Below are 15,085 nucleotides of genomic sequence, written 5' to 3' on the forward strand. Positions count from 1 at the left end.
ATCTTACTTTACTTTTCTAGTTTCATATCCCGCCCTGCATATTCACAGATAAGTTCGAGCTAGTTAACCCTGCCTAGACCTACCCTGACCTGATTTCGCTTTGCGCAAAATCCATACAAAACACTTATTCTCTTTTTTTTTTTTTTTCATTTCTCTTTTCATTCTTTTCTTTTCAATTTTTTTCCAAACCTCTTCTTTCATCATTTTTTTCATTTTTCTCTTTTTCATAACTTCTCTTTGTTTTACCAAATCCGGCATAACCAAGCTCACAAAGACTAAAAATAAGAGCATATCCCAAATAACCATCCTAACACCAAAAATATAGCTACTAGCTTAACAAGGTAGGCAAGTTTATAATGTAGCTAGATGAATTGAAAACATGTGTAAGGAGGGGCTAAAAATGGGCAACAAAGTCTATGTCAATGGCTTCAAATGCAAGCATATAATGAAAGTAATGCTCATAAAAGAGATGAAATAAAAACCATACTTGTGCGTTATTGATATAACACACCATAAGGAGACCTACACTCATCTAAGTGAGACCGGAAATGGATGAACCTGTCCAAGGATGCTCTACCTTACCATCTTCCACCTACTATGTCAAGACATCCCCTTGCATGCAAAACCCGTCAAAAGCGCGACTCATTAGCTTTAAAATCTACAATATGGGAAATGCAAAGAGGAAAGACATTATGCATAAGACAAAAGGGTGGACACAACACATAATTTTTATGAAAATTTTCAATTTTTTTCAAATTTTTTAGTTTAGTGGATTTCCCATAACTGGACTCACTAAATCCCTCCCCCAAGCTAGAACAACACATTGTCCTCAATGTATAAAACAAAGGACACCTAACAAAGGGAGATGGGACGACACATGCGGAAATAAAGAAAGGAAATAAAGCATACAACCGCGTACAAGCTCCCCCAAGCTAGCTTGAAAACGTAAAGTCCAATCCAAGTAGCAAAGTACCTGCGAAAGACAAGCTACTACATACGAAAGCAAGCTAAATTTCTTATTGTCCTAACTATTACATAAAAACCAAATTGAAATTGCAATTGTAAATTGTCTTAAACAACATAAGTAAAACATTTTTCCTAAATGAATATCCATTATCCCTTAAAAATCATGTCAACGCCCTTAGAAGTTAATCATATTCCTGCGCATGAGCACTACACAAGCATATGTAAGCAATTGATAAGATATAAGCATGAAAGATCAAAGGTAAGAAAGGATTAATCTTATCAAATTGCCCATGAGAGATTTCAAATAGAACCACCGTCCTCCACTCGCCAGCAAGAGAAGGAGCACCATGCTTAAGACCATAAAAATAACCGTTAGTGCACAAATTATAATCATGAACGGTCTTAAATTGGTGGTATGAAAACTCAATGTGGTAGGACGGGGTTCATCCCACTTATCCTTTAAATAAAAATCACTAAGTCCTTCATCCACCTCAATTGGGTCAACTAAATCTCTTTTGAAAGGATTTTCAAAGGTTTCACATATCTCGGGTAGACATCCGTTTCACTATGGTGGGGCTCAAGCTCATCCATGGCACGTGTGTCAACTACCTCCTCCACGAAATGGTAAATTGGAGCAACAATAGGGGCATTTCAATAATGAAAGTCTGTTCATCGTCATCGTCATCCAATAATTCAAAATGGTTAGGGTCAAAAGACTCAAATTGGGAGGTTGGGAGAGCATGAGGAGAGGAAATATTCTCACATTAGCTTGCTTCCTTTTAAGAAAATTGTTCCAAACGAGCTTGAAGCACTTTGAGCTCCTCTTGGATATGCTACACATCGAATTGGCGTGCTAACTCTCGACATTCGGTAGCCATGGAATCTAAGAAATTCCAAAGTTCCGGCCAATCATGTTGTAGAGACTCCCATTACTCAACTTTAGAGCCAATCCACGGGTCTCAGAATCCATGCCACCAAGCACGAAATGACCCAAATAATCCCCATCAAGGACATGTCCAAGGGAGGTGAGACCATCGCAAAAGTAGTAGAATCGGTCAAGATAGTCAGGAAAAGGCTCATCTTAGAGTTGTGGGGCGCATTTGTAATTTATTATGAAAGGCCAAGCTTCATTACCTACAAAATAGGCACTAAAACTACAAAGAAACCGTGAGAAGATCTCAAGGAACAAATGTTGCTCGAGACAAAATAAAACAAGATAAAACTCAACAACTAATTAGTAATCAAAACCATGCTCCTCGGCAATGGCGCCAAAATTTGATAGGCTATAGCACACCTATGCAAAAATAAATACCCTAGACACAAATGAATCTAGTACGTAGGGGTCAAATCCACAGAGAGACGATAGTTGTTAATTAGTTGTTATGGAGTGAATTTTATCACGGTCGGTTATCATATGATTGGTTGGTTGGATAATGGAAGGAAACAATAATGATAAAGGAATAGTCTAGGAAGGTCGGGTCACACATGCAAATTATGTAAATGTTTAAATTAAACATAGGAGTTGATGAATCGTTAATTGTTTAGGCTTAGAGACACCCACCTCGCGATATTTGTGTCAACCATAGACCGGGTCCAAGAGAAACTCTCGTTTATGACTAGGTCGTCGTACTACACATGCTTAGTCTAATCCGATTCCGTGCCTCTCGACTTATAGAACGAATTAACAAACTTAATCAATGAATAAGGCCTTTAAACAAAGATTAAACGTGACGATACAAACATGTGATAGAAACAATGAAACGATATTATAACATCCTACATCAACAATTGCAAGAGTTACTTATGCATGATTTCCCTTATTCCCTAGACAATTGAATTACTTATGCATAATGAAAACTAATCTAATGACATATGAAATGATGAAGATAAACATACTAACTAGTGATGTAAAAGACCAAGGAATAACAAAATAATACTAGAAATGAAATTACCTTGACAATGGAAATAGAACTTGAATATAGAAGAACAAATACTTGAGATGAAAATTGTAAATGAACTTGTAATAGAAATTGAAATGCTTAAAGAAATTGTTTATAACATAAAGGAAATGCTAAAGGGAAACCTACTGTAAACTAAACTAAGAACTAAAATAAGAGTATAAAAGTGGTGTAGAAAGTATGTAAGAAGTGTAAGAGAGGTCCCCCTTAGGTCCCGGATCAACACCCTTTATATAGGGTTGAAGGGAGAAATGTAAGCAATTAAGAGAGGGGTAACCCCGATCGGGGCCGCTAACCCCGATCGGGGTCGTGGCTTTCCAGCTCGTTCTCCTTAATTCCTCTAGTTAATGCCTATGGAATCCAATGCTTAGCGATAAATCCCCTATTAAGCGTCCGATAATGATCTTTAAGCTTGGCATCCAATGTACTCTAGCATCCTAAGCTTCCACCTAGTTAGACTTGATTTCTTGGGCTTTGACTTTGCATAAGACTTTATTTTGCATTTTCATTTTAATCCATATCTGTATGCATGCAAATCCATGTAGCACTTCAATGTTGGTCCAACTCATACTCCATACTTAGCCTTTTATACTAGCTCTTACAATTTTGTTAGAAATAAACTCCTAAGAGCTCAAATTCCTACAAAATGTGACAAACCATGCAAAGGTAACTAGAATACAATATTAGCTCATAAAACCACTAGATTAGTGCAAATGACAAATATATTAGAGCTAAAGTAGGGGGTCAAAATGTATATAAAATGGACTTATCAAACTCCCCCAAGCTAAAAACCCTTGCTTGTCCTCAAGCAAGCACACAATACAATGTATGATAAGGACAAGGGTACGAGCAACAATCATCCCTTCCAAATGCAATTCCCGTCAAGTAAATTTAGAGAACAATGAATCAAATCCCGAAACAACATGGGCATAAGAAAAATGCAACAACATGGATGAGATTTATATGACGGTGTAGCACGAAAGACTTCATATGAACTTTTCGGCCCTTACATGATCTTTTGACTTTGGACTCTCAAAGTACACTCAAGCTCTTTTAGATGTGAAAGGATATTTATATGAGTAGCACTCACCTATCCTCGACTCATAAGAGTGTGCTCGCAATCTAATATGGTAGTCATTTCAAATCACAAGTCAAAAACAATCAAAATGCAAGCATATAAAAGAAGCCAATGGGTAGAAGAAGGCAATATGTAATAGGTAAGAAAGGGGAACATATGAATTATGGTATGTGGAGCTAAGTCAAGCTAGCAACAACCAAGTGAAAGGATGCTCAATCCCAAAACTAAACCCAACATTTCAATACAAATCATAAGAACATTCTCCAAAAGATGATAATAAAACATGAGAATTTTCTTAATTCCACTTCTTCTTTTTAATTTCAATTCATGCTTATTCTAATTTTTTTTTTCCTTTTGTTTCTCTTTTCATTCTTTTCTTTTCAATTTTTTCCACATCTCTTCTTTCATCACTTTTTTCATTTTTCTCTTTTCGGCCCTTGCATGGTCTTTTGACTTTGGACTCTCACGGTACACTCAAGCTCTTTTATATGTGAAAGGGTATTTATATGAGTAGCACTCACCTATCCTTGACTCATGAGAGTGTGCCCGCAATTTAATATGGTAGTCATTTCAAATCACAAGTCAAAAACAATCAAAATGCAAACATATAAAAGAAGCCAATGGGTAGAAGAAGGCAATATGTAATTGGTAAGAAAGGGGAACATATAAATTATGGTATGTGGAGATAAGTCAAGCTAGCAACAACCAAGTGAAAGGATGCTCAATCCCAAAACCAAACCCAACATTTCAATATAAATCATAAGAACATTCTCCAAAAGATGATAATAAAACATGAGAATTTTCTTAATTCCACTTCTTCTTTTTCAATTCAATTCATGCTTATTCTCTTTTTTTTTTCTTTCATTTCTCTTTTCATTCTTTTCTTTTCAATATTTTTCCACATCTCTTCTTTCATCACTTTTTTCATTTTTCTCTTTTTCATAACTTCTCTTTCTTTTACCAAATCCAGAAAATAGCAAATCCGGCATAACCAAGCTCACAAAGACTAAAAATAAGAGCATATCCCAAATGAGAATCCTAACACCAAAAACATAGCTACTAACTTAACAAGGTAGACAAGTTCATAATGTAGCTAGATGAATTGTAAACATGTGTAAGGGGGGGCTAAAAATGGGCGACAAAGTCTATGTGAATGGCTTCAAATGCAAGCATATAATGAAAGTAATGCTCATGAAAGAGATGAAATAAAAATCATACTTGTGCATTATTGATATAACACACACCATAAGGAGACCTACACTCACCGAAGTGAGACCGAAAATGGATGAACCGGTCCAAGGAGGCTCTACCTTACCATCTTGTCACTAGTAGAAAAAAGGCTAATTGCGGCTCTCTATTTGAGACGTTTTAGCTCACATGCCGCAAATAAAAACCGAATTTATTTAATTTTTAAAAAATATTGAGATCATTTAAGGCGTTTTTAATATTAAACGCCTCTAATAAAACATATGCGGCGTTTGACTTAATAAACGCCTCGCTAATACATACATGCACCAACCTTATCTGTTCACACTCAGATTTCGCTACACCAACCCTCTCTAGTCACTCTCTCACATCTCATAGCTACTCTCTATATCCGTCACCACCATGCGAGCGACTTCCTCACCTCACATCTCTGTCACCACCACACGACCGCACAAAAAAGCCAGGAACAAAATTTAATTCGCAATTGGTTCGATTTGTGCAAAAAGGAAAGTGGCGTTGATGATGAACATGGCTGCATTTCAGTTTCGAGTAAGATCTTCTAATTTAGGATTAATTGATGCATTATTTGATTAAGTTGATACGAATTGGGGGTTAGGGTTTTGTTATTTGTTTCGATTGATTCAATCAAGCTATAGATCTGATATGATATTTGTTTTTTTCTTGTTATCGGTTTGGCGGCCGTGCATGGTATTACATCCCTCGCCGCACGCCACCACTAAAACGAACGCAAATACAACTGTTCCTCTTCTATTCGTCTTCCTTTCCTCAGTCTATTTTGTTTAAAAAAGGTATTATTTCTCTGTTGAGTAATTTGATTTTAGTTATTTAGGGTTTCTTTGTAATCGTTTTCTATATTCAAATTCATGTCCGATTATTTGCTTCAGGTTGTTGAATGGACTTATTGATGTTGTTGATGATAAATATTTATTTGCTATTGTGCTTTATGTACTATCCTAAATTGATTTGCTTTCATGAATATGATAACTGAAATTGGGGTTTTTTGAATATCTGGTAAGACTTGTTGTAAACTCATAAAAAATTTCAGTCTTTGATATTGTGATGCTAATATGTTATCTAGGTTATCTCTACATTTCAAGAAAATCTATGAATTGGATCTTGAATTAAGTTTTTCGTTATCGAATCACCTCCTCTTAAAATCCGACCTGAAAGGAATTAGGTAATGATTTTGTGGATGATAATGTGTATAGGTAAGAGTTGTATAAGCTCCAATAAAGGAAGCATGTACCAATCTACCATCATGACACCACCACCAATAGTCTGGTCACCACCAGGGATCTCATTTCCTAAGGAATACTTTTGCGTATTTTAAATTTAAAACTTTGGTATTTTATTGCATAATTATGCTATTATGGTGTTTTTGAAGTTAAATAGATGATGGTTTTGGGTGTGTAATCCAGAAATTATTTCGAATCTATACTGAGATGTTGTTTTTTAAAACCCCTAAGTTCACCTTGACTTTCCATTACATTTTCGTTCTCCCTTTTTGTTTTTCATCTTCCCTTTTTTATTCGCATTTTGAGGCGTGCGTTCACCCATGGACGGTTCGAAAGGATGATTCATGTCAGCCGACCCCAAATCATTTTGGGATTAAGGCTCTGATGTTGTTGTTGTTGTTGTACTGAGATGTTTTTTGTATTTCGTACACATCTTCATTCCATATTCTGAAATGCAGTGACTTAATTTCCTAGGCTAGGTTCTAATATCTCCTTATTGCTGTTGACCAGATCTAACTAACTAGAAGCAATATTGATGAAGTGTCACTACCTCAAGGCTTGACTTTCAGCTTGCATTTACTCTTATTCAGGCGAGTTTGGCATTTACTCTTGTTCAGGTCCATAGCCTTTATTTTTTACCTACATTCAAATTACAACCCAAAAGATCATGTGTTACTTACTTTTGTCATGTAGCTTGTGGTCATTGCAAATTTGATCTATCTGAATATTGTCATATCCCTTTGAATTGCCATTTGGGTAATAGTTCTTTGCACACACATCCATTTTATTCGTTCATTCTCAAAATATATGATGCAATCAGACTATCAAAAGCAATATCTAAGTAATAGTTTTGAGCTACCTGGAATCTCAGCTCACATGGATTCCACTAGAAAACGAACACCTGACCCTGGAGGATAAGTCTGATAACAAGAGTATAAATAAAAAGAGACCATCGCCATCATCAGCAGCTGTAAAGTTGAAGGATTTCTCCGTGGTAGTTAAGAAGACAAGTGAGATAGACCTGCTACTCACTTTAAGTTTCCACCTGACATTTTTTTGATACATTTGAATAAGTGGTTTAGCCTGAAGCTGATAGTTTATGTTTGCGGTTTAGCCTTACATCCAACATTTTTTTGACATTTCCTAGGCCAGGTACACCATTTTTTTTTTTTTTTAAATTCTTATGCTGCGCTTAAGGCACCTAGGTGATTTTATTAGTGTTCTTTTTGTTGTTATATTTGTGGTTGTTTACTTCTTGACAGTTAGCTGCATTGTTCAGAACTTTAACAATTTTATTTTGCTTATATCACTTGACAGTCTACAAGGCTCAATCTCAGGATGAGGAAGTCTTAGTTCTTTTATGTATATGCTCGAGCCTATTGGAATCAATTCGTAGGAAGGCTCCTGTTTTAACTAGAAAAACTTTTGAGTGTTCCAAATTACGTATTGAGTACTATGTCCGACTCCTAACATTCTATATCCCTAACCTACTATTGTTTGTCTTGATCATCTTCTGATATTTACACTTCGAATTGAGCCAAGAGTAACTTGAATGCTTATGATGGTAATTGTAATTTCAGATTTCAACCATGCTCTTGTTCTCTTGCCTGAGAACAAAGTTGCCACTGTCAGAGAAAAGAGATTGAAGAAGCTCTTGAGCTGAAGCCAGACTTCAAACCAAGAAAATTGAATGATTGTTCAAGAACAATTAATGATGATACAAATGTCCGGATTCAAGTTTAGTCTTATAGATACAAATTTCCAGATTCAAATTTAGTCTTTTAGATACTTGTTTGTAATTAATTAATATGTAAATTTTCAAGTATTTCTCTTTAAATCAAGTAAAATTGTAATGAAATTGTATTTTATACTTCCTCCTTTCCATTCATTCCTATACATTTGCTTTTTGCACTAAAATTAAGGTGGGTTATGTAATTACCTAATTACCCTCCCACAACTTGTTTAATAGTCAACCTATTTTGGCTGCTTTGCTTTTGGCGTGATAATTTGGGTCCAATTTTTTGGCTCCAAATTTGGCTCCAATTTTTATGACACCAAATTTTGGCTCCAATTTTTTGGCTCCAAATTTTGGTCCAATTTTCTTGGCTCCAGTTTTTTATGGCACCAATTTTTTGGCTCCAAATTATGGAGCCAATTTTCTAGTTTCAATTTTGTCACCTTGAAAAATTCAAATAATAGAAAAATTCATTTGATATTCAATGTTCCCTCCATAATCTACTATAAATACACTTAATATCCATAGTTAATGCATCAAACTTACTCATGTCATCTTTTACAATTAATAGTGGCTTACCACCACTTCAACCACTAAGTCAAAATAACTACACCATTTCCTCTGCCATTTCAAAACCACAAAATACACCACCATGGGTTGATGAGGAGCAAGTACTAACAACTAGAAGTGGCATTTCCTCGGCCATTTCCTCTGCCAGGCAGCAAGAACAAGGCAATAGCAGCAGCACGCAGCAGCAGCAGCAGCAAGGTAGTACAACCGGGCAGCAGCAGCAAGGCAATACAACAGGGCAGCAGCATGGGCGTATGGTCCAACGCACACAAAGAAGGAGAAGACAAAACGAAGAGACGATATTAGTAGCACGTCAACAACAACAAACCATTTCAAAAATAAGGGGGTGGGTTAGTCAAATTGCAACAACTGAACAACAAGAAACACCAACAAATGAGCCACTTATAATACCAAGAATAAAACAAAAAAGGTTAAAAAATGAGGAGAAATCAGCAATAAGTCAAGCAATGACATTGAGCTATCGAAATGGAAAACTCAAGCATGGGTATATCAATGAACTGAGTGTACAGTTTGGGGTGACAAGGCTCACAATTAGCACAATTTGGAAGGATGTACGTGAACAACTAAAGGCGGGAAAGGTGATAAACGTGGCCAGAAAATACAAGGGAAGCAAGGCAACAAGGTTCATTGATGTCGAGAAGGTAAAAACTATTGAACTTAAAGATAGAATGTGTCTTAAAGATTTAGCATTTGGTTTAGGCCTACCCATCACCACGGTTTGGAGATTAGTTAAGAAAGGTGAAATGAAAAGTCATACTAGCGACATTAAACCATCTTTAACTCCACAAAACAAAATAACTAGGTTGCATTGGGTCTTAAGTAAGATAAGTGCAAGTTCATTAGGTGGAAATTTAATTTTTGATGCCATGTATGATGTTGTTCACATAGATGAAAAGCATTTTTACTTAACTAGAGTCACTACAAGGTACTACTTGTTGCCAAATGAAGAAAAACCACATAGAACATGTCAATCAAAGAGGTTTATAACTAAAGTTATGTTTATGGCGGCCGTTGCAAGGCCTAGATATGATGAGGATGGTGTTGTTTTATTTGACGGTAAAATTGGTATTTTTCCATTCATATATGAAGTGGAAGCAATGAGGTCAAGCAAGAATAGAGAAAAGGGGACTTTGGAAGTAAAACCCATTGAAAGCATAACCAAAGAGGTTGTTAAGCAATGCCTACTTGAGAAGGTCATCCCCGCAATCAAAGCTAAATGGCCTCTAAATGCAAGTGGAAAGATATGGATACAACAAGACAATGCCAAACCCCATATTTCACCAAAAGACTTAGATTTTCTAGAAGTTGCCAAGTCGGATGGGTTTGATATGGAACTAATTTGTCAACCTCCAAATAGTCCAGATTTAAACATTTTAGACTTAGGATTTTTTAGATCCATTCAAACCCTTCAACATAAGAAGTCATCTAAGTCTATACTTGAACTTGTGGATGTGGTTGGTAGAGCTTATGATGAGATTGATAATGAGAAGTTGAAATTTGTTTGGGTTTCACTACATGCATGTATGAATGAAATATTAAGGAATGAGGGTGGTAATTCATACCCAATTCCACATGTTGGGAAAAAAAGGTTAGATAGGGTTCAATTGCTTGAAAATAAAGTCAAACCCGAGCATGGTCCTTAGAAAAGGCACTACATGTATTGGAGAACATGAACAATGACACCCAAGAACCAGTGAGAAGTTTTTACAGCAACACAACCCAACAACCAGCAGCAGTAGAAGCATAATGGGTTGAGAAAAGGCTATTTTTTGCAAGCAAGCATATGAAAAGCAACAATCAGCAGCAAAGGGCTGTATTTTTTTGTAAGTAGCTAACAACAAACTAGAAGTTTTTGTAAGTAATTAAGCACTGATGACAGATTGGAAGTTTTTGTAAGTACTCAACTATGGAATGGAATGTGCGATATGTTGGTTTATATTTAAGTTTCTTAACTACAGTAGAAATTTCTGAAAATTTCACATACACAGTTAAACAAATTTTATGAAATGTGAACAATTAACAGTAAACATCAATTGCTAATGGTCGATTGAAAAAAAAAAATCGATTAACAGTAAACATCAATTTCTGGACGACTGAAAACAGGCGAAACAACACAAGCGATTAACAGTGAACAATAAAAAGCGATTAACAGTAAAAAAGCGATTAACAGTGAACAATTAACAATTAACAGTGAACAATTAACAATTAACAGTAAACAAGCCAAGCAAAACAGGTGAAATAATACTCTGGACGACTGAAAACAGGCGAAACAACACAAGCAGGCCATCAATTAATCCGATTGAAATATAACCAGAAAAAAACCCTAAACCCCAAATAAAAACAGAAACAAAACATACGATTAACAAGCCTACTTCAATTAACAGTAAGAAAAAAATTAAAAACAAAAAAAAATTCGAATAAAAAAATCATACCCAGATTAATTATGGTCGGATTTTGTTTTTTTAGTAGCAGGATGAGACGACACCTCGTCTTCAGAGCTTGTTTCCTTCGGTTTCTTACGTTTACAGAACTGCCTATTCCAAGCCGAGTCCGAATCAAGAGATCCTTCGTAGACAACCAACGATCCGTCATCATAGCCAACATAATCACCATCCTCATTCAACCAACACCCTTTATAACCTCTATACCCAGGCCTTGAAAATGTAAATGTTGCCTCGGATGAACTTTTATCATCACTGTTTGTATCTGGACCCGAACTATCCTTAAAAAATTCGTCGGGATCGATATCGTTGATATCTATACCCTCCCACCGATTACCTACCTTTGCAACCTTCTCCTTACCTTCAACTTTCTCCTTCCCTTCAACTTCATCAACCTTCTTCTCGGAATCAACCTTGCATGTCATAGATTTAGAGGAAGACATGAGTTTTTGTGGAGAAATTGAGGGACGATCGAATGAAAATAAATGAGATCTGTTTTTGGTGCACAAAATGAACGAGATCTGTGAAGAGTGAAGATGGCAATAAGATTTATGAGTGACAAAGAAGAAGAAAATGAGGGAGATTTGTGAGAGTGAAGACGGGTGAAAGGAGAGAGAGAGAGGACGGCTGTTAGAATGATAGGGTTTGGAGGTGGGTTGGGTGATAAATTAGAGAGGGGTAATATGGTCTAATTGATGTAAAATATTAGATTGAATTAGAAATGGATAGAAATGAATGGAAAGACCATAAATGGAATATGTATAGGAATGAATGGAAAGGAGGAAGTAGTATTTATTGTTCAAAATCATTAATTACTTAATTTTTTATTTATTGTGAGGCTTTTAATAATACCAAAAAAGCCACGAAATATTTTTTTTTATTAAAAAAAAACTATTTGCTGCGTTTTTTTTTGAGAAAACGCCTCAAATAGAAGTGTTATTTGCTGCGTTTTTATGGAAAAAACGCCTCAAATTAGTGTGCTATTTGCTGCGTTTTTTTGAAAAAACGCCTCAAATGAGTTTGTATTTGCTGCGTTTTCTAAACGCCTCATATAGGATTTCTATTTGCTGCCCCCCCATTTGCTGCTACTGCTAAAACGCCTCAAATAAGGCCTTTTTTGACGCCTCAAATTGCCTTTTTTCTACTAGTGTGTGGCTTGCCAGAAGTCAAGATCAAGCCTATTTGGTTCAAATTTCATCTTCCACTTACTATTCAAGACATCCCCATGTATGCAAAACCCGTCAAAAGCGCGACTCATTAACTTTAAAAAGCTACAATATGGGAAATATAAAGAGGAAAGACATTATGCATAAGACAACAGGGTGGAAACAACACACTTTTTATGAAAATTTTCAATTTTTTTAGTTTAGTGGATTTCCCATAACTAGACTCATTAAATCCCTCCCCCAAGCTAGAACAACACATTGTCCTCAATGTGTAAAATAAAGGACACCCAACAAAGGGAGAGGGGACGACACATGCGGAAATAAAGAAAGGAAAGAAAGCATACAACCGCATAGAAGCTCCCCCAAGCTAGCTTGAAAACGGGGTAAAGTCCAATCCAAGTAGCAAAGTACCTGATGTAACTTATATTTATGCGCATTTAGTCCCTGAATTAACCTCGTTCCCATGCTTTCTAGCAACCATTAGGGTCATTTCTTATCTTTAGTTCCCTATTTTGCATATTTTTTGAGGTTTTGTGTCCTTGGTAGGAGAGGATTGCTAGCCTTGCATTTATGGAGCAAAATGGAACAAAATGGATCGCATCTAATGACCAAGCATAAAAGAGGAGACCAACACTAAAGGCCTAAGCAAATAGATCAAGTGAATTGGGCAATGATGAAAGATCCGCGCATCCCTAAGACAGTCCCCACGGATTGTTAGGTAGCCAAGAATAAGAGAAGAATCATGTCCCAGGATCCGGGCGTCCCGAGCTCAGGACGAGCGTCCCAGCCCAGGATCCGGGAGTCCCAAGTCTCAGCTCGAGTGGATCCCCTTATAGTCATGAGCATTCTCAAAGCCAGGACGCGCGTGTCCCTGAGGAGTTGCAACACAGCCCGCGCATGTCCCTACGGGATTTGCAAACCGTCAAACTTCTCTTAGGGTCTTAATCGTCATTTAAGCCCTTTGTAACCCTAATTCTTGTACTTAATTATTAGTATATATACCCCTCTTGTATTTAGAGGAAAAGGAGAGCCCTCTTAGTAGAGGCAAAGCTTTCTTAGAATAGATTAGGAGTAGATTAGAATAAATTATCCTTTAATCTTTCCACAAATTACTCATTAATCTTTTCTTAATTATTGTTCAAGCTTTATTGGGTAATTGAAGATTATTGGGTTATTATTTGAAGATTTGACAACTCTTCATCCAAGTTCTCTTCTATTATTCTTTCATTTCTATTTGTCCATCTTAGTGTTGGTATAATCTCGTTACTCTTTACTCTTTATTGTTTATTTCCTCACTCTTTGATCATGTTTATGCTTCTTAAGATGATTGACACCATTGATAACATGTCTTCCATGATAATGAGTGAGTAGTTGCCTAACTAGGATTAGTGGGTAATTAGGGGAGTCAATCATGGGATATATTTATGCTTAATGAGTTCATATGAATGCTTGCTTATTGTTCTTCAACTTATGCATATATCATATTTGATTAAATGCTTTATTGACAACCTAGCATGTTTCTCTTGTCTTTTCAACAAGGCTTGTAAGATATAAACCAACTCAAGCCTTGTTAGACCTTGCATATTGTTGAATAGGGAAAACCTAAGTCGACTCGTGGGTGTTGTAAAGTCTTAACCGACTCGCCTCCGAGATATAAGTTTCCCTAAGAATTGGTTTATCATGCATGTAGTTTAATAGGAAGAATTAAGTCGACTTGTAGGTGTTGTAAAGTCACAAATGACTCGGCTCCGGGACCCAAATCTTCTTATGAATTATAAGACATGAACTAACTCAATTCCAATAATAATAATTGTTTGCATCCACATAACTCATTTATGCTACCTTACCACGATTCCCTTATGATCCCATGACATCCTAGTATCTTTATTAATTGTTTACATCTCTTAATTTATTGCTTATTTTACTTTATTGCTTCTATTAGTTTAGACTCACCAACTCCAACCCAAATCAATTGTGACACTAGCATAAATTGAGATAGAGAGACTTAGAATCCAAAGCACACCGTCTCGTGGATCGACCTCGACTTAACCGCTATCTAGTTGTTTGTTGAGATTATAAATGTGTTTGATGGATTAACGACAACATAAAAATGGCACTGTTGCCGGGGACGGTGTTTTGTGATTAAGTTTTTGCTTGTTTATCTATTTTTAATTGTGCTTTAACCATGAGGAACTTGTTCCTCAAGGTCGTTTTTACCGTTTTATTGTAGTTTCCATGTTTGTAGTTGTATCTTTATCTTGGTTATGATGATGACCCAAGACTTGGTATATGGAGTATGTGGTGGATCTTTTGAGTATGACTACAATGGGTATGGGGAGTTTGAGGAGCGAGTCAATACAAACCTACCTTACAACTCATACAATAAAAGTCCTAACTACTACCCCAACTTCCCCCACCAAAATCACCACATCCAATATCCACAACAACCACCCACCCAAGACCCACTTTGCAACCAATTCGAAATGTCACAATATAACCACATTCACACCCACACACAACAAGAAGATGAGCATAACTTTGACATTCAAAATATGGTTCTCCAAATGATGGGAGACCAACAAAATTTCTTCACACAAATGCTAGAAGAGACCAAAATAGAAACAATGTTCTTCAAAACATTGTTACCCAAGGTGAGGAGTTGGCAATTCAAATTGCCCAAATGAAGGC

At 36.2% G+C, this 15,085-nt stretch overlaps 1 protein-coding gene and 1 long non-coding RNA gene across 4 annotated transcripts; both read left to right on the forward strand.

Moving 5' to 3' along the window:
• The first annotated feature begins 5,466 nt into the window (after positions 1 to 5,466).
• On the forward strand, positions 5,467 to 8,334 carry LOC141623535 (uncharacterized). 3 transcript variants are annotated; one of them, XR_012533433.1, is made up of 3 exons: positions 5,467 to 6,017; positions 6,975 to 7,054; positions 8,045 to 8,334. It is a non-coding gene; the product is annotated as an uncharacterized LOC141623535 (long non-coding RNA). The 3 variants fall into 3 exon arrangements; XR_012533432.1 differs by having other exon boundaries at positions 5,481 to 6,017; positions 6,975 to 7,081; positions 7,782 to 8,334; XR_012533435.1 differs by having other exon boundaries at positions 5,482 to 6,017; positions 6,975 to 7,081.
• Positions 8,335 to 8,747: 413 nt separating this feature from the next.
• LOC141618128 (uncharacterized) lies at positions 8,748 to 10,433 on the forward strand. The gene has a single exon (XM_074435240.1). It carries the CDS (start codon positions 8,748 to 8,750, stop codon positions 10,431 to 10,433), a length of 1,686 nt encoding a protein of 561 aa, XP_074291341.1.
• Positions 10,434 to 15,085: the final 4,652 nt, after the last annotated feature.

Source organism: Silene latifolia, chromosome X (genome assembly GCF_048544455.1).
Source record: "Silene latifolia isolate original U9 population chromosome X, ASM4854445v1, whole genome shotgun sequence".
Lineage (NCBI taxonomy): Eukaryota > Viridiplantae > Streptophyta > Magnoliopsida > Caryophyllales > Caryophyllaceae > Silene > Silene latifolia.

Excerpts from the sequence above, each read along its gene's own strand:
- LOC141618128 (XM_074435240.1), top strand. The coding sequence starts at position 8,748 with ATGTCATCTTTTACAATTAATAGTGGCTTACCACCACTTCAACCACTA.